Genomic DNA, 19,757 nt, shown 5'->3' on the forward strand with positions numbered 1-19,757 from the left:
GAGAGAGAGAGTGAGAGAAAGAGAACATAAGAGGAGAGAGGTCAGCAGGAGAAGCAGACTACCTGCTGAGCAGGGAGCCTGATGCAGGACTCGATCTTGGGACTCCAGGATCATGACCTGAGCTGAAGGCAGTTGCCCAGCTGAGCCACCTAGGTGCCCTATGATTATTTCTCTAGGATGAATGTCTAATGTGAAATAACTGAGTCAAAGGATATATAAAACTCTAAGGAAACAGTGCTTTCAGTAGATGGTATAGTCATTTATACTTCCACCATTAGCCATTTCTCTGTATTCCAGCACTGGATATTATAATAAATTATTGTTATTATTACATTTAAATAGTTGTCGGGGTGCCTGGGTGGCCCAGTCGGTTAAGCATCTACCTTTGGCTCAGGTCATGATCCTGGGTCCTGCGATCCAGGCTACCTGCTCAGCAGGGAGTCTTCTTCCCCGCTTCCCTCTCTTCCTCCCCCTTGCACACATGTACACACATGTGCTCTCTCTCTCAAGTAAATAGGTAAAATCTTTAAAAATAAATAGTTGTCACATTTCTTGTTTAAAATGTACTTTAGTTAAAAAATTTGAACTGCTTTGATTTTTACTGAAGTATATTTTCTTACTATGTTATGTTAGTCACCATACAGTATTTCATTAGTCCTTGATGTCATGTTTCATGATCCATCGTTTGCATATAACACCCAGTGCTCATTGCAATATGTGCCCTCCTTAATACCCATCACCAGGCTAATGCATCCCCCTACCTTCCTCCTCTCTGAAACCCTCAGTTTGTTTCCCAGAGTGCATAGTCTCTCATGGTTCGTCTCCCCCTTTAATTCCCCTCCCTTCATTTTTCCCTTCCTTCTCCTAATGTCCTCTATGCTATTCCATATCTTCCACATATAAGTGAGATCATATAATAGTTGTCTTTCTCTGCTTGACTTATTTCACTTAGTTTACTCCCCTTCATTCCTTCCATGTCAATGCAAGTGGTGGGTATTCTTCCTTATTGATGACTGAGTAATATTCCATTGCATATATGGATCACATCTTCTTTATTCATTCATCTGTTGAAGGGCTTCTAGGCTCCTTCCACAGTTTGGCTATTGTGGACATTGCTGCTATGAACATTGGGGTGCATATGCTCCTTCTTTTCACTACATCTGTGCCTTTGGGTCTAAATACCCAGTAGTGGGATTGCTGGGTCATTGGGTAGCTCTATTTTTAACTTTCTGAGGAAACTCCGTACTGTTTTTCACAGTGGCTTTACCAATTTGCATTCCCACCAACAGTGTAAGAGGGTTCCCCTTTCTCCATATTGTCTCTGACATTTGTTGTTTCCTGCCTTCTTAATTTTTTCCATTCTAACTGGTGTAAGGTGGTATCTCAGTGTGGTTTTGATCTGAATTTCCCTGATGGCTAATGATGTTGGACATTTTTTCATGTGTCTGTTAGCCATTCATATGTCTTCTTTGGAGAAGTGTCTGTTCATGTCATCTGCCCATTTTTTGACTTGATTATTTGTTTTTTGGGTTGTTGAGTTTGAGAAGTTCTTGCCATTTGCAAATATCTTCTCTCATTCCATGGATTGCCTCTTTATTTTGTTGACTATTTCCTTTGCTGTGCAGAAGCTTTATAACTTGATGAAGTCTCAGTGTTCATTTTTGCTTTTGTTTCGCTTGAAAGAAGTTGCTATGTCCAATGCTGAAGAGGTGACTTCCTATGTTTTCCGCGAGGATTTTGGTGGATTCCCATGTCACATTGAGGTCTTTTATCCATTTAGAGTTTATCTTTGTTTATGGTGTGAGAGAATGGTCAAGTTTCATTCTTCTGTATATTGCTGTCCTGTCACTCTCGCCAGCAAGAACGACCAGGAGACCTCAGCGAAGCAAGCTTTATTTCTACGTAGCTGTTGGGATCTCCCTCTCCCCTGCCCGTGCATGTCTATATATACCAAGGTTGCACAACCAATCACTCGCAGCCACATAGATACAAAATCCTAAGTTCCGCCTACTGGCTCGCATCCAGCCGCCATCTTAATGGCGTGTTTACTTTCGGGCACTGAAAAAGTCGTGCGGCGCCCGGGGCCCTCCCGCGGGCCCAGCCGGAGCAGCTCCGCACCGTCGCCACCCGGCGGCGGCGACGGCTTGAGGCAGCGGTGGCCGAGGCAATGAGCGGGCACGGCGGAGCCCAGAAGCATCACCGCGCATGCGCTACAAGCCGCTCGGGCACCGACATCTTCCCCTTTTCTTTTATATTAGGCATGCAAGGCAGGAGATCTTGCCTGTCTTAGGTTGTCAGCTGCCATGAACATGCTTACCCGTCATCGGATAATTCCCCCTGGTTGGAGAACTCCTGGCTTAGGTTGCTATGTGCATGCAGCCAATCTTACCCGTCATTGACTACCGATCTAGCGCTGTTAGCCAGATTTGGGGAAATGTACCAGCTTCCAGTGCCATGCAAGCTTGTACTAGCGCCAACTGTTGCCTACATTGTTGTTTACGTAATGATGCAAAACGGTGGAACATAAGGATTTACAACAGATACCCAATCCCATAATGGAGCTATGTCAATCTTATCTGCTTAACTCTTTCGACAGATTAGCAGCAATAGAAAGGTCATTATAGGCCACGGAGGTTATGCAAAGTCCAGAAAGTGATTGGATGCATCCGATCGTCAATAGTTTCTGGAGAATGTCCACTTGTTACAGATGTGGTGAGAGCTACAGCCGCTGCAGTTGCTGCAGCTGCGGAGGCTGCTACAGCCGCAATAATGGCTGCAGTGATCCCAAAGTCTCTTTTATGTCTTGAGAGCAATACAGGCGAATTGTTAGGATTTACAGAAACGGGCATGGGAATGAAAGTAGGTATACAGTAGGGAGGATGGCGGACTCATTCGTCAGTGGCATGGGGAACGGCCAGGCTTTCACTATTGCCCATTGGTGCATCTGTTGAAGGGATGCTGGTGTCGCCAGGATCGCTATCAGGCCGAGCATCAGGACGGGGCGGGCCATGTTGATCGATTCTTCTAATCAGTCGCTCCGGGACACAGATAGGCACTTGGGCATCCTGTGGAAAAAGACAAACAGAACCTCGGTGCCATCTTAGGACCGGGTCAGGGCCTCTCCATTGGCCCGTGAGTATATCCTTCCACTTTGCCTGGGCTAGAGTGCGTTCGGTAACCGCCGCATGCCTGTCCGCTGCAGATGTACCATTATGGTCCAAGAACAAAAAATTTAAAATGTAAAGGGTGAGAGATGTAAGATCACGGGGTGACTTGTAGTCATCCCCTATTCCCCCTTTTCTTATTTTTTGTAAGCATCATTTGAAGGTGCCATTGGCGCGTTCAATTATTCCTTGACCTTGTGGATTGTAAGGTATACCTGTAGTATGGACTATACCAAATTGACTTAGGAATTGATGGATAGATTTTGATGTATATGCAGGTCCATTATCTGTCTTTATTTGTTTTGGGATACCCCAATCTGCGAAGCATCGTAGGCAGTGTGTGATGACTTGTTTTGAATTCTCCTCCGTGAGGGGAGTAGCCATTATGATACCCGAATAAGTGTCCACTGATATATGTACGTACTTTTGTTGCCCGAATTCAGGTACATGTGTGACATCCATTTGCCATAGGTGATTAGCTTGAAGGCCTTTGGGATTTACCCCTAAGGAAGGCTGAGGGAGTAATGTGGCACAATTCCCACAGGTCCTTACTATATCTCTTGCCTGTTCTTTGGTGATATGGAATCTATATCTTAAGGTATTAGAATTCACATGCCATTTGCTATGGAACAGCTTCGCCTGTTCTAAGGTAGGGCAAATAAGTTGGAAACGACTATTGTGGTCTGCTAGAGCATTGCCCTCGGATAATGGTCCTGGTAGGCTCATATGGGCTCTGATGTGATCTATAAAAAATGGTGCAGTGCGCAGTTGCACAACCTCTTGTAGTTGCCTTAAGATCCATGGAATAGGTGAATCACTTAAGGAGAGGATGGCTGTTTCAATATTTTTTGTTGCATTTACCATGTGTTGACTATCAGAAATAATATTTAGGGGAGTGTCTGAAAATCTTTGGAGCACTAGGAGCACTACTAGTAGCTCTACTTGTTGAGCCGACCTGGCAGGAACTATGACTGGGTTCACGATTCCATTTATGATATAAGCTCCTGTGCCCTCTTTACTTCCATCTGTAAAGACAGTAGAGGCTTCTTTTAGTGGTATTGATCTACTAATTTTTGGTAGTATGAATTCAATACCCTTTGTGAATTCTATAAGTGGGTGTGAAGGATAATGATTATCAAATTCTATTGAGTAAGAGGTGGTCAGTATTGCCCAATCATCTAGGGTAGCACATAGTAGGCGAATCTGTTCCTTAGTATACGGCACGATGCAATTGTCAGGTATGATTCCAAGAGTAGAAATACAAACAGTGATCAATTTGTTAGCTAGAATGGCTACTGCAACTGGATATGTTGTGATTAACCGAGGAAGAGTGTTTGGGAGGTACAGCCATTGTAAGGGCCCACCTTGCCATAGCACTCCAGTAGGTGAAGAAGGGGATGGAATCACTATGGCTTGGACTATCTGGTTAGGATCACATCTATCTGCTGAAGTCAAGGCAAGCCTGTCCTCCACAATTTTCAAAGCCTGTTTCGCCTCCAGAGTAAGGCTCCTAGGAGAGTCTAGACGGGCATCACCCTTCAGAATATCAAACAATGGTTGTAATTCTCCTGTAGTTATTTTCAGGGAGGGTCGGATCCAATTTATGTCCCCCAATAACTTTTGGAAATCATTGAGTGTTTGTAATTTGTCATTTCTAATGGAGGCTTTTGAAGGTTTTACCATGGTATTGTATAGTTTCATGCCTAAATAGTCTTTGATGTTGGAAGCCTGTATCTTTTCGGGGGCTATAATTAACCCCCATTAATTTAGCTCCTTTTGTAACATTACTAAGGCTTCCAAAACTGTAGTAGAGTCAGATCCACACAACAATATGTCATCCATGTAATGGTAACACATTAAATCAGGGTAAGTCTCTCTAATAGGCTGTATGGCTTTAGAAACACATAATTGACACATAGTGGGGCTATTAGCCATGCCCTGAGGGAGGACAGCCCACTCATATCTTTGGTTAGGCTCTGCATGATTAATAGAAGGTAGGGTAAAGGCAAATTTAATTGTATCCTCAGGATGCAGAGGGATAGAGAAAAAGCAATCTTTTATGTCAACCACTATTGATGGCCAGTTTCTCGGTAAGGCGGTTATCATGGGTAATCCCAGCTGTATTGGTCCCATGTTCTGCATTTAACTATTAATTTCTCTGAGATCTTGTAAAAGTCTCCATTTACCAGATTTCTTTTTAATAACAAAGATAGGTGTATTCCAAGGTGAGGTAGAAGGTTTCATATGGCCCGCCTCTAACTGTTCCTATACCAGGGCTTTAGCAGCTGATAGTTTTTCGTTAGTAAGGGGCCACCGAGGCACCCAGCAGGGCGTATCTGTCTTCCACGTTATTTTCATTGCCTCAGTGGCCCTTACCGAAAACCCAGGCCTTGCCCCTTATATTCTGAGGTGAAAGGGATGGTGTCTATTTTACCTTGCTCCTGTTTCCCTAACCCTTTTCCTGGTATGTATCCCATTTTTTGCATCATAGCTATTGATCAGGGGCTGTATATAGTTTCAGTTGTCAGGTGGACGCTCATCTGTTCCAAAACGTCTCGTCCCCAGAGGGAAATAGGAATATTGCAGACATAGGGCTGAAAAGTTCCCCTATGGCCTTCGTCATCCTCCCACTCAAGGGTAGCTGCGCTTTGATCAGGACTTTGAGCAATTCCTAAACCCCTGAGTGTTTGTTTTGCTTGTGTTAGGGGCCATCTCGGAGGCCACTCTTGTTGGCTGATGGTGCTCTTATCGGCGCCCGTATCCAGTAACCCTAAAAATTTCCTTCCTTGCACCTTGAGGGTAATTATGGGCCTATCAGTCATATCCAGGGTCAGGCATGTTAGGTCAACTCCCGTAGACCCCAAACCTCTCGTACCTTTTTCTTTTCCTTTACTGGGAAAGGCTTCATGATGGCTAGGGAGTATGAGAAGTTGAGCTATCTGATCTCCTGGGCTAATTGCAGTAACTCCCCTTGGTGAAGACACCAGTATCTTGATCTCTCCCTCATAATCTGAATCTATTACCCCAGGGTGAACTATCAGACCTTTGAGATAAGTGGAGCTTCGGCCAAGTAATAAACCTACAGTACCATGAGGGGGGCCTCCTCTTAGATCGGAGGCCAATGCTTGAATGCCCATCTCTGGAGTTAGGACCATTCGGGCGGCTGCTCTGATATCGAGCCTTGCTGATCCAGAGGTTGCGCGCCTTTCTCCGAGGGAGGATACCATGTCCTGGGCATTTGCGTTAGTGCCCCATAAATTTGTGTTGGGCCCCGGGGCGCGGGGCCCTGCTTCCCGTTTTTTGAGTAATTGGATTGAATCCAGTTATTCGGTGGCAGGGGATTTCCTTGAATAGCTTTCTGGGACCTACATTCATTAGCCCAATGATTCCCTTTACGGCAACGAGGGCACAACCCAGGTGCGAGCTTGACTGGTCTAGGAGGTCCTTTACCCTTTGGACAATCCCTCTTAAGATGACCGTCCCTTCCACAAAGGAAACAAGCCTTGGAAGAACTCCTGGTTCCTCCATTGAAACTTCTTATCCCTTGGGCTACTGCTGCTGCCACAACTTGGCCCTGAACAACTGTATCAGTGATGTATCGACACACTTTGATATATGTAATCAGGTCCTTAGACTTCCAAGGGCGGATAGCCTCTTTACACCATTTATTTGCTTGTTCATAGGCTAATTGTTTAACAAGGGGCATTGCTTGGTCCACATCTCCAAATATGCACCTTGCTACTTGGAGCAGACGATCTACAAAGTCAGCATAGTGTTCATTAGGCCCCTGCAACACCTTGGAAAGTTGTCCCCGCAAATCGCCAGAACCCTGTATGGTCTTCCAAGCCCTAGTGGCTGCAGCTGCTATCTGTACATACACCCCTGGGGGGTACCCAATCTGATTGTTTTGTCCCACAAATTGACCTCCTCCCATGAGCATGTCAATATTCCAGTGGGGATTCCCTGACGCGGCGTTACGCCGGGCAGTTTCTGAGCTACACTCTTGCCAAGCAGTTTTCCATATCAAGTATTGTCCACAAGACAGAGTTGCTTTTGCCATGTTAGTCCAATCGTCTGGGGTAAAGTTCATGCTACCGACTGCTTCCAAAAGTCAAAGTGTATAAGCAGCCTGTGGCCCATAAGTAGTGACTACTTCCTTAAACTGTTTAATAAGTTTGAAGTCTAGTGGTTGATGAAACCTCTGTTGATTTTGATCTTCTAACACTGGGTATGCAAGAGGGGAGGGTTTAGTAAAGTCCGTAATGTCCCTCCATCCTTCATTTCTACATTCTGGACAACCGCATGCCCCTTGGGAGCATGAAGTGTTATATGGTGGCGGCCATTCTGCAGGTGGCGCTATAGGCCTACATTCAGGGGTAGGAATTCTTGACCTTCTGACAGAGGGCGCTAGGGAGTCATATTTTTTCCCGGATTCTTTGTATGTCTTTCCCTTTAAAGGTTCGTTAGGGACTTCCTCTTTTAATTTTAAGTGTGTCATGGCTTCCCCAAGCTCATCTTCAGAGGAGCTCTCCTCTGAATTTTCTCCCCCTCTGCTAGATCCTGCCTTAGAGGCTTCTCTGACCTGCTCCTCGATAACATTTTTAACCGTTTCATGGTTAGAGTCTAGCGGAGTGCCGTTAGCCTTAAGCACCTCCGTCAGTAATCCTCCCATCTTAGTAAACTTTGATCCCATTATTTCTTGTCCTATGCCTAGGAACCCTTTTACTTCTCGTCCTATACTTAGGAACTTTCTCACTTCTCGTCCTATACTTAGGAACTTTCTTATCTGAAATTTTGTGCACACTTACTGGATCGTTGCGTTCACTGAGAACTCCTCGGTGTAGGTTTCGGGTTTCCCGGGTTTCAGCACCACTTGTCGCTCTCGCCAGCAAGAACGACCAGGAGACCTCAGCAAAGCAAGCTTTATTTCTGCGTAGCTGTTGGGATCTCCCTCTCCCCCGCCCGTGCATGTCTATAAATACCAAGGTTGCACAACCAATCACTCGCAGCCACATAGATACAAAATCCTAAGTTCCGCCTACTGGCTCGATCCAGCCGCCATCTTAATGGTGTGTTTACTTTCGGGCACCGAAAAAGTCGTGCGGCGCCCGGGGCCCCCCGCGGGCCCAGCCGGAGCAGCTCCGCACCGTTGCCACCCGGCGGCGGCGACGGCTTGAGGTAGTGGCAGCCGAGGCAGCGAGCGGGCACGGCGGAGCCCAGAAGCATCACCGCGCATGCGCTACAAGCCTCTCGGGCACCGACACTGTCCAGTTTTTCCAGCACCATTTATTTAAGAGACTGTCTTTTCTCCATTGGATATTTTGTCCTGCTTTGTTGAGGATTAGTTGACCATAGAGTTGAGGATTCATATCTGGGCTCTCCATTCTGTTCCATTGATCTGTGTATCTGTTTTTGTGCCAGTATCACACTGTCTTGGTGATCACAGCTTTGTAATATAGCTTGAATCAGGCAATCTGATACTTTATGTGGAAAACCCAAAAGACTTCACCCCCAAATTGCTAGAACTCATACAGCAATTCAGTAATGTGGCAGGATACAAAATCAATGCACAGAAATCAGTTGCTTTACTGTACGCTAACAATCTAACTGTAGAAAGAGAAATTAGGGAACCAGTTTCATTTAAAATAACACCAAAAACTGAAAGATACCTTGGAATAAACCCAACCTAAGAGGTAAAGGTTCTATACTCTAGAAACTACAGAACACTTACAAAAGAAATTGAAGACATCAAAAGGTGGAAAAACAGTCTATGCTCATGATTGGAAGAATAAACAGTGTTAAAATGTCTATGCTGCCCAGAGCAATCTATACTTCTCAACACCATTCCAATCAAAATACCAATGACATTTTTAAAAGAGCTGGAACAAATAATTGTAAAATTTGTGTGGAGCCAGAAAAGACCCTGAATTGCCAGGTAAATGTTGAAAAAGAAAACCAAAGCTGGGGGTATCACGTTGAAGTAAATTCTTCGTACCTTGTTAGGTCATGTTCTTTACCCTTTTTAAAAATTATTTTTATTAACATATAATGTATTATTATTATGCTCCTTATTATTATAAGGAGTATAGGCTTATACACTTCACCCCATTCACCATATCACATACCCTCCCCAATGTCCATAACCCAACCACCATATCCCTAACCCTCCCAACCCCTAGCAACCCTCAGTTTGTTTCCTGAGATTAAGAGTATTTTATGGTATGTCTCCCTTCCAGTCCCATCTTGTTTCATTTTTGCCTTCCCTACCCCGCAAACCTCCAACTCTGCCTCAGCAATTTGTCATATCAGGGAGATGATATGATAATTGTCTTTCTCTGATTGATTTATTTAGCTTAGCACAATACCCTCTAGTTCCATCCATGTCATTGCAAATGGCAAGATTTCATGTCTTTTGATGGCTGCATAGTATTCCATTACATATACATATACCACATTATCCATTCATCTGTTGATGGACATCTCAGTTATTTCCAGAGTTTGGCTGTTGTGGACATTGCTGCTATAACATTAGGGTGCACATGCCCTTTTGGATCACTACATTTGTATCTTTAGGGTAAATACCCAGTAGTGCGATTGCTGGGTCATAGGGTAACTCTATTTTCAACTTTTTGAGGAACCTCCATACTGTTTTCCACAGTGGCTGCACCAGCTTGCACTCCCACCAACAGTGTAGGAGGGTTCCCCTTTCTCCACATCCTCGCCAACACCTGTCATTTCCTTACTTGTTAATTTTAGCCATTCTGACTGGTGTGAGGTGGTATCTCACTGTGGTTTTGATTTGTATTTCCCTGATGCCGAGTGATGTGGAGCACTTTTTCATGTGTCTGTTGGCCATCTGGATGTCTTCTTTGCAGAAATGTGTGTTCATGTCCTCTGCCCATTTCTTGTTTAGATTATTTGTTCTTTGGGTGTTGAGTTTGAGAAGGTCTTTACAGATTTTGGATACTAGTCCTTTATCTGATATGTCATTTGCAAGTATCTTCTCCCATTCTGTCAGTTGTCTTTTGGTTTTGTTGACTCTTTCCCTTGGTGTGCAAAAAAGCTTTTTATCTTGATGAAGTCCTAGTAGTTCATTTTTGCCCTTGCTTCCCTTGCCTTTGATGATGTTTTTAGGAAGAAGTTGCTGTGGCTGAGGTTGAAGAGGTTGCTGCCTGTGTTCTCCTCAAGGATTTTGATGGATTCCTGTTTCACATTGAGGTTTTTCCTCCATTTTGAATCTGTTTTTGTGTGTGGTGTAAGGAAATGGTCCACTTTCATTCTTCTTCATGTGGCTGTCCCAGTTTTCCCAACACCATTTGTTGAAGAGACTGTCTTTTTTCCACTGGACATTCTTTCCTGCTTTGTCAAAGATTAGTTGACCATAGAGTTGAGGGTCTATTTCTGGGCTCTCTGTTCTATTCCATTGATCTCTGCGTCTGTTTTTCTGCCAGTACCACACTGTCTTGATGATTACAGCCTTGTAATAGAGCTTGAAGTCTGGAATTGTGATGCCACCAACTTTGTCTTTCTTTTTCAATATTCCTCTGGCTATTTGGGTCTTTTCTGGTTCCATATAAATTTTAGGATTATTTGTTCCATTTCTTTGAAAAAAAATTGATGGTATTTTGATAGGGATTGCATTAAATGTGTAGATTGCTTTAGGTAGCATAGACATTTTCACAATATTTGTTCTTCCAGTCCATGAGCATGGAACATTTTTCCATTTTTTTGTGTCTTCCTCAGTTTCTTTCATGAGTACTTTACAGTTGCCTCTTTGGCAACTTTTCTTCCTAGGTATCTAAAGGTTTTGGGTGCAGTCGTAAATGGGATTGACTCCTTAATTTCTCTTTCTTCTGTCTTGCTGTTGGTGTATTGAAATGCAGCTGATTTCTGTGCATTGATTTTATATCCTGACACTTTACTGAACTCCTGTATGAGTTCTAGCAGTTTTGGAGTGGAGTCTTTTGGGTTTCCCACATAAAGTATCATAACACGTGCAAAGAGTGAGAGTTTGACTTCTTCTTTGCCAATTTGGATGCCTTTTATTTCTTTTTGTTGTCTGATTGCTGAGGCTAGGACTTCTAGCACGCTTCCTGCTGAGCAGAGAGCCTGATGCGGGACTCGATCCCAGGATCCTGAGATCATGACCTGAGCTGAAGGCAGAGGCTTAACCCACTGAGCCACCCAGGTGCCCCAGGTTGGGAGATTTTTGATGACTGTTCAGTCTCCTTACCGGTAATGGGTTTTTCAGGTTTTCTATATCTTCCTGGTTCAGTTTTGGTAGTTTATGCATCTCTAGGAAAGCACCCATTTCTTCCAGATTGTCAAATTTACTGGCATATATTTGCTCATAATATGTTCTCGTGATTATATTTGTTTGGTGTTGGTTGTGATCTCTCCTTTTTCATTCATGATTTTATTTATTTGGGTTCTTTCTCTTTTCTTTTTGATAAGTCTGGCTAGGGGTTTATCAATCTTATTAATTCTTTCAAAGAACCAGCTCCTAGTTTCATTGATTTGTTCAACTGTTCTTTTGGTTTCGATTTTGTTGATTTCTACTCTCTTTATTATTTCTCTTCTCCTGCTGGGTTTAGGGTTTCTTTGCTGTTCTTTCTCCAGCTCCTTTAGGTGTAGGGTTAGGTTGTGTACTTGAGACCTTTCTTGTTTATTGAGAAAGTCCTATATATTTTATTGAGAACGGCTATATATTTTCCTCTCAGGACTGCCTTTGCTCTGTCCCGCAGATTTTGAACAGTTGTATTTTCATTTTCGTTTGTTTCCATGAATTTTTTGAATTCTTTAATTTACTTGTTGACCCATTCATTCTTTAGTAGGATGCTTTTTAGTCTCTATGTATTTGAGTTCTTTCCAACTTTCTCTTGTAATTGAGTTCTAACTTCAGAGCATTGTGGTCTGAAAATATGCAGGGAATGATGCCAATCTTTTGGTATGGGCTGAGACCTGATTTGTGATCCAGGATGTGATCTATTCTGGAGAATGTTCCATGTTCACTAGAGAAAAATTGTGTATTCTGTTGCTTTGGGATGGAATGTTCTGAATATATCTGTGATGTCCATCTTGTCTAGTGTGTCCTTTAAGACCTTTATTTCCTTGTTGATCTTTTGCTTGGATCATCTGTCCATTTCAGTGAGGGGGGTGTTAAAGTCCCCTACTATTATTGTATTATTGTTGATGTGTTTTTTTGATTTTGTTATTAATTGGTTTATATAGTTGGCTGCTCCTATGTTTGGGCATAGATATTTAAAATTGTTAGATCTTCTTGTTGGGAAGACCCTTTAAGTATGATATAGTGTCCTTCCTGATTTCTTATTAAAGTCTTTGGCTTAAAATCTAATTTATCTGTTATAAGGATTGCCACCCTAGCTTTCTTTTGATGTCCATTGGCATGGTAAATTGTTTTCTACCCCCTCACCTTAAATCTGGAGGTGTCTTTGGATCTAAAATGAGTTTCTTGTAGATAGCACATTGATGGGTTCTGGTTTTTTTTTATTCCTTCTGATACCCTGTGTCTTTTGATTGGGGCATTTAGCCCATTTACATTCAGGGTAACTATTGAAAGATATGAATTTAATGCCATTGTATTGCCTGTAAGGTGACTGTTACTGTATATTGTCTCTCTTCCTTTCTGGTCTACTATTTTTAGGCTCTCTCTTTGCTTAGAGGACCCCTTTCAATATTTTCTGTAGGGTTAGTTTGGTGTTTGCAAATTCTTTTAATTTTTGTTTGTCCTGGAAGCTTTTTTATCTCTCCTTCTATTTTCAGTGATAGCCTAGCTGGGTATAGTATTCTTGGCTGCATATTTTTCTCATTTAGTGCTCTGAATATATCATGCCAGTTGTTTCTGGCCTGTAAGGTCTCTCTGGATAAGTCTGCTGTCAGTCTAATATTTCTACTGATACAGACTTCTTGTCCCCCGCTGCTTTCAGGATTTTCTCTTTGTCACTAAGACTTGTAAGTTTTACTATTTGATGATGGTGTTCAGACCTATTTTTATTGATTTTAAGGGGGGGATTCTCTGTGCTTCCTGGGTTTTGATGCTTGTTCCCTTAGCCATATTAGGGAAATTCTCTACTATAACTCACTGCAATATGCCTTCTGCCCCCTCTCTCTTACTTCTTCTTCTGGAATCCCAATTATTCTAATATTGTTTTGTTTTATGGTATCACTTATCTCTCGAATTCTCCCCTCGGGTCCAGTAGTTGTTTGTCTCTCTTTTGCTCAGCTTCTTTATTCTCTATCACTTGATCTTCTATATCACTAATTCTCTCTTTTGCCTAATTTATCCTAGCAGTAAGAGCCTCCATTTTTGATTGCACCTCATTAATAGCTTTCTGATTTCAGCTTGGTTAGATTTTAGTTCTTTTATTTCTCTAGAAAGGGCTTTTATTTCTCCAGACAGGGTTTCTCTAATATCTTCCATGCCTTTTTCGAGCCCAGCTAGCACCTTGAGAATTGTCGTTCTGAACTGTAGTTCTGACATATTCCAATGTCTGTATTGATTAGGTCCCTAGCCATCGGTACTGCCTCTTGTTTTTTTTTTGTGGTGAGTTTTTCTGCCTTGTCATTTTATCCAGATAAGAATGTGTGAATGAGAGAATATGTACTAAAAGGTGGCAAAGACCTCATAAAAAAGTATGCTAACCAAATCAGAAAAGACCCAAAACCAGGGGAGAAGAAAGGGGGGAAAAAAGAAATAAAAATAAAAAAATAAAAAATTATATATATACATATATATATTAGACTGGTGAATAGAACAGAGCCATGCACTTGATTTGGGGTGTATTTTGGTCTCTTAGAAGAAACTACCTCCCAAAATTTTAAAGAAAGAAAAACTTATATACAAAAATAAGGGTAAACATGACTAGGAGATGAAATATGACTATAAAGATGAAAATTTAAAAAAGAATTCTAAAAAAGGAATTGATAAGTTGGTTGGAAAAAAAAAAAGAGGAGGGATTGTGCTTAGGCTGGAGACTAGAACAAAGTCATGTGCTAGATTAGGGTATATTTTGATCTATTAGAAGAAATTGTATCCCAAAATTTTTTAGGAAAAAAAAAAAACACCTATATGTATGCAAAAATAAGGTTAAATACAATGAAGGGATAAATATGACTATAACAATGAATGTTTAAAATGATTTTTTTAAGAAAGGTATTATTAAGACAAACTAGTTAGAAAACATTGAAAGAGGAAAGAGGAAAAATTTAAAAAATAGAATAAGAAAAAATACAATTAAAAAACATTTAACTTTGCAAGACTAATGGATCATGGTGAAAAAGCCATGAATTCTATGTGTTGCTTTCCCCTAGCTCTGGAGTTCTGCTCTTCTCCTCAATAGGCGAGCTTGGTCTTGGCTGGATGTTTTGCTGATCTTCTTTGTGAGGGGCCTGTTGTAGTGATTCTTAAATGTCTTTGCCTGAGGTGAAATTGTACTGCCCTGGCCAGGGACCGGGCTAAGTAATCTGCTTAGGTTCACTCTTGGAGCTTTTTTTCCCTGAATGCTTTCTGTAGAGCTTTGGAGGACGAGAATGAAAATGGTGGCCTCCCAATATCTGCCTGGAGGAGGTGAGGGCCCGGGACCCCACTACTCAGTGGCCCTCAGAGATAAGCAGTCAATACTCCTGTCTCCCTGGTCACCAGCTGCACTCCAAGCTCACTTGGCCTGTGACTGAGCATTTCTGTCTCTGGCACATGACCCTATTTGGAGTCTCCAAACCCAGCAGATTCCTGCCACACTGCTCCTCCCAGAGCAGGAAGTTAAGCCTCCCTGGATCTGCCCCTTGTGGGATTCCTGCTCGAAGAGCAGTGGTCTGACAGTGCTTTGGATCATGGTTTAAGGTAACCCTGATCTGAAGGCTCATTCTTTGGCTCTGTCTCTGTAGTTGGTTTCCCTGCTCTGATACCTGGGAGCTCTGCCACACTCAGATACCCCTGACCTTTCTGTGACCCCATGGGACCTGAGATCACACTGTCCCCACGAGCGCTCCACACCTGCTTGGCCTCTGGAGCGATGTCCCTCAGTGGAGCAAGACTTCTAAAGTTCTGATTTTGTGCTCCCTTGCTCCACCACTTGCCGGGAGCCAGCCCCTCCCCCCACAGTCAATCTTCCATCACTTCAGATTCACTTCTCCACTCGTCCTACCTTTCAGAAAGTGGTCAATTTTCTGTTCTTAGAATTGCTGCTCCTCTTCTCTTCTATCTCCTGTTGAGTTTGTAGGTGTGGTTTGATACCTGTCTAACTGAACTCCTGGGTTCTGATGTCATTTCAGGCTGCTACTCCTCTGCCATCTTGTCTCTCCCCTGTTCTTTACCCTTTTTTCACATTGGGATAATAAACTTTAATTGATTTGTAAGCAGTTGTTAAATATCAGTACCCTGTAATTCTTGAAATTCTTTTGCCCTTTGTGATAATCACCACATCTGTGTATGCTACTTTCCTGTCTCTTTGTACAAATCCTCTTTGTCAATTTTCTCCTAAATTAGGGTCTTCACCCTTGGCCTTCTGCTCCTTGCAAATTAAATTCTTGTGTGACCTTATTTACATACACGTTAACCTTGAAATGTTTTAATATTTCTTTCTCCTGCAACTAAAACTCATTAATCCATCTTCCTGTCAAAGCAGTGGTCAGTTTCAGAGCAGGCATAAAGCCCAATTACCAACCAGGTTATATGAAGATAAGGATTGCTCACCACAGCTTCAGAAATTAACAAATGACTCAGGCATTGAGTCTGAAATGTACTTTCAGCACTATTATCTCTTAAACATTTATTTGCTCTTTGTTTAAAAATTGTCAACCCTTGCTAATCTAAGCCAACCATTACTTTGCTACTCCTTGGCTATTATTTAGCACAGCTCAAAAGAGCTGTCATACATATCTAGGCATAGTTCTGAAAAATAGGAAGGTTAATAATGATAGTGAGAAATTCAGTTTCTCTGCCAAAATCAATTTTAATTTTATTTTGGACTCTTGAGAAGGAAAATAAAACAAAATAATAATAATTAATTGGGAGTTTAGCATATTGAAAGGTGGGAATAATCTTAAAATACTGTTACCAATAATATTTACCAATATGTAAATAGAATAGTATCACTGAAATTTCATGTAATACTGAAAAAGACAGCTTAACTATTTTTATACCTTGTCTTTAAAAGTGGTCTGTTATTGCGTTGTTTAGCCATAAAACTTGACCAGAAAGAACTTTTAATATATGTTTCTGTCATTTAAAGATTGCAGAATGGCTTTCAGATGGTGAAAGACCTGCGATATGCCTGAAAATGGATGAGAGACATAGGCCGGTGAAACTTCGTAAAGTGGTTCTTGGATTCCCCTGCAGAAATAACCAAACTGAATTTAAGTTTGATTTAACCCTCAACTACAAAATTGCCAGTGTTATACAAACATACTCTGATCAGAAACCCGCACTTGTGGTATAGATTGCTAGTTGCTTATTTTTGATTGTAATGTTCAGTTTTTAATATGATCAATCCAAGAATTATTCATTTATTTTCAGTTTTGTGCAACAAGGAAAGGTGTACAACAGGCTGCTTCTGTTCTTGTGAAAGATGCTAAATTTATCATGGCTGTGGAACAGAAACAGAGGTACATTTTCTCTTTTTTTGTTATTGGAGATGGGAAGACTTTTAGGGATTATCTAGGTGAGATGAGAAAACTGGGTTTGTTATTTCACCTTTTCAAGTTAATCAGCCTCTCTAAGCCTCAGTTTCCTCAGGTATAAATTAAGAATAAGAACAATTTGGAAGATTAAGTGAGAGAGTGAATCTTAGTGACACTCTGATCCTATCTTCTTTATTTCTTAGCCAGTTTCTTGAAAGATTATTCATACTGCTGTCTTCATTTTTTTTTTAAAATCCACTTTGAATTTGGTATCTATTGTAATCTTTCACTAAAGCTAATCTTGCTGTTGATCTCTCAGGAGCCTCTAATACATTTGATCCCTCCCACCTTACTTCAAAATTCTGGACTCTATGCTTCCGTGATCATCCTCTACCAAATTTCTTCCTACTTTGCTGATTCTCAATCCTCTTCTATGCAGCTCTGAAAGGTTGGCATTCTGGAGGTTCTATCCAAGGTTCATTCTTTCTAATTCCACACTCCTGGGTATTTGTGTCTATCACATGGGTTCAAAGAATATATGTATGCTCGTATTTATAGATGTCTGTCAGTTCCTAAATTTATAGCTCCATTCTGAACTGTAGTTTATAGTCTGTGCCTAACTGACATCTCCAGTTGCATATGTATGAGCATTTCAGACTATTGGAAACTAATAGTGATTTGAACTAAGGAGGTGACAGTGTTGATGGAGATAAAATGACATATTTGAGATATAATTAGAAGTAAAAATAAATAGGACTTGGTAATTGATTTCCTATGTGGAGGAAGGTGAGGGAGATGTCAGTGATAAACGTGGCATGAACAACCAGGGAGTGATGTATAACTAAGATGGGGAAACACTGGAAGAGGAGTTGGTTTGAGAGAACCATGCTTCTATTTTGGATATATTGAATGAAAATGAATGGGATGCCATTTTGAGTTGGTGTAGACCAGGAAAAGAGACTCAATTCTCCTTTGACCACTCATGTTCTAGCAACTCCTACAAGACTTTTTTGTGCCCATCAAGCCCCAGATTCTGTAACCAAAGTTTCTAAATCTAACATGTTCAGCTATTTTGTACTCTGGTTTCTTTAGCTTTTTATTAAATACTTCTTCTGTTGTATAATGCATTCAAATAACAAAATATTTCTGTATTTTGGAATGTCTTAGTTAACTTCAGGAAGTTAATTGGTAGTATTCTTGTAATGAGAATGTTTCCTAAGCCTTTTTTTAAAGTTTCTATTTTAATCACCTGGTCTGAGACTTTGGTTTTAATCCAGAAAACTTCTTGGCTACTTAAGGCAATGATCAAGCATATTGGGAAAATGTATGCATCCATTAGGTCATTTTGCTGGCAAAATCCTTTTCTATAATTAAATTGCAATTAATAGTTTCTATACCAGCTGGACTTGGTTTTTTAACATTCTTGATTATTAATTTTCTAAATGATTTTAGCAAAAATGGGGTTTCAAAAATCAATTTACCAGATCATTATGAAAATAGTAATAGTATAAACATGAACTGGAATTTAAAAAAAAGTATAGTTATAGGGGGAGGAGACAGTAAGTAGCAATGAGTAATTTGGGACCTTCTACTTGGGTGAATAAGCTAGTTGATCTAGTTGGGCCATGTGACTTTTAGCCAGAAGCAGATGTGGTTGTCAAGCAATGAGCCTTACTTTCTTGCTCAAAAACTAACTCTGAAGAAAATTTTAATAAAAATTGATAGAATTCTTTGTGTAATAATAGCATCATTCATATAGAATTAATTATATAACTTCCTAAGATGAATACTTAATAATTAGCATTTGAACCCGAATCTATCTGTAAGAGTGAGAAACTGAAATAGGTAATCTGCATGCAGCCTTGAAACTAATTTCCATTCCATCCTCTCCCTTTTCCCCTGTTGTCTGCTGCACCCAACTTAGCTAATTTTGTTTTAGATAATCATTTTCTTATAAAGAAGCATATATCATATTTCTCCTTTTCTTACTTCCCACTCTTTACCTAGTTACTCAAGGAAAATTTCTCGTCTTTCATTTCATTCTTCACTCTTTGTCTCTCCCTCCCCCCCTCCACCCCCCTTTTTTATTCCTGATTTTCCAGGAATGAAATGTTGGTATTAGAAATAAATGTTGGTGTTAGTAACACTCTGAGTGGTGCAGGCTGTTGAGCAACTGACTCTTGGTTCTGGCTCAGGTCTTGATCTCAGGGTCGTGGGATGGAGCCCCTGTCAGGCTCTGAGTCTGTTTAGGATTTAGGATTCTCCCTCTCTCCTGCCCATTCCCCACTGTTCTCTCTCTCAAATAAAGAAATCAGTCTTAAAAAAGAAAAAGGACAGAAACAGTGTGAAGTGAGGGACCATGATTTGGAATTCAGTGCTGCCACTTTTTTAGCCGTGTACCATCGGGCACATTACTTTTTTAGTTTCAGTTTCTTTTTTTTTTTTAAGATTTTATTTATTTATTTATTTGACAGACAGAAATCACAAGTAGTCAGAGAGGCAGATAGAGAGAGAGGGGGAAGCAGGCTCCCTACCGAGCAGAAAGCGCGATGCGGGCCTCGATCCCAGGACCCTGAGATCATGACCTGAGCCGAAGGCAGAGGCTTTAAACCACTGAGCCACCCAGGTGCCCCAGTTTCAGTTTCTTAATCAAGGGTGGGATAACATGATAATTGACTATCATATTACCATATTATTACCATTTTGGCTAATTTCACTTAGCAACATGGCTGCTAACTTCATCCATGTTGAAAAAGGCAGAATTTCCTTTTTTTTTAAAGACTGAATAATATTCCATTGTGTGTGTTTGTGTGTGTGTATGTGTAGTTGTGTGTATCAGATGTTCTTTATCTATTCATCTGTCTCAGACACATATATGTTTATATATGTTGGCTTATATATGTTTATATATGTTGGCTATTCTGAATAATTTTGCAACCAACCTAGGAGTACAGA

General features: G+C 41.1%; 1 protein-coding gene across 19 annotated transcripts in view; it reads left to right on the plus strand.

Annotated features, from left to right (window-relative positions):
- Window positions 1-19,757, plus strand: part of HFM1 (helicase for meiosis 1) — a 125,123-nt gene that overhangs the window by 29,755 nt on the left and 75,611 nt on the right. For all 19 annotated transcript variants that reach the window (XM_032361674.1, XM_032361680.1, XM_032361683.1 and 16 more), the window contains 2 exons: window positions 16,415-16,615; window positions 16,699-16,787. In XM_032361674.1, the coding sequence (XP_032217565.1) occupies window positions 16,415-16,615; window positions 16,699-16,787 (290 nt within the window). The remainder of the gene's footprint in view (window positions 1-16,414; window positions 16,616-16,698; window positions 16,788-19,757) is intronic.

This window comes from Mustela erminea, chromosome 10 (genome assembly GCF_009829155.1).
Source record: "Mustela erminea isolate mMusErm1 chromosome 10, mMusErm1.Pri, whole genome shotgun sequence".
Lineage (NCBI taxonomy): Eukaryota > Metazoa > Chordata > Mammalia > Carnivora > Mustelidae > Mustela > Mustela erminea.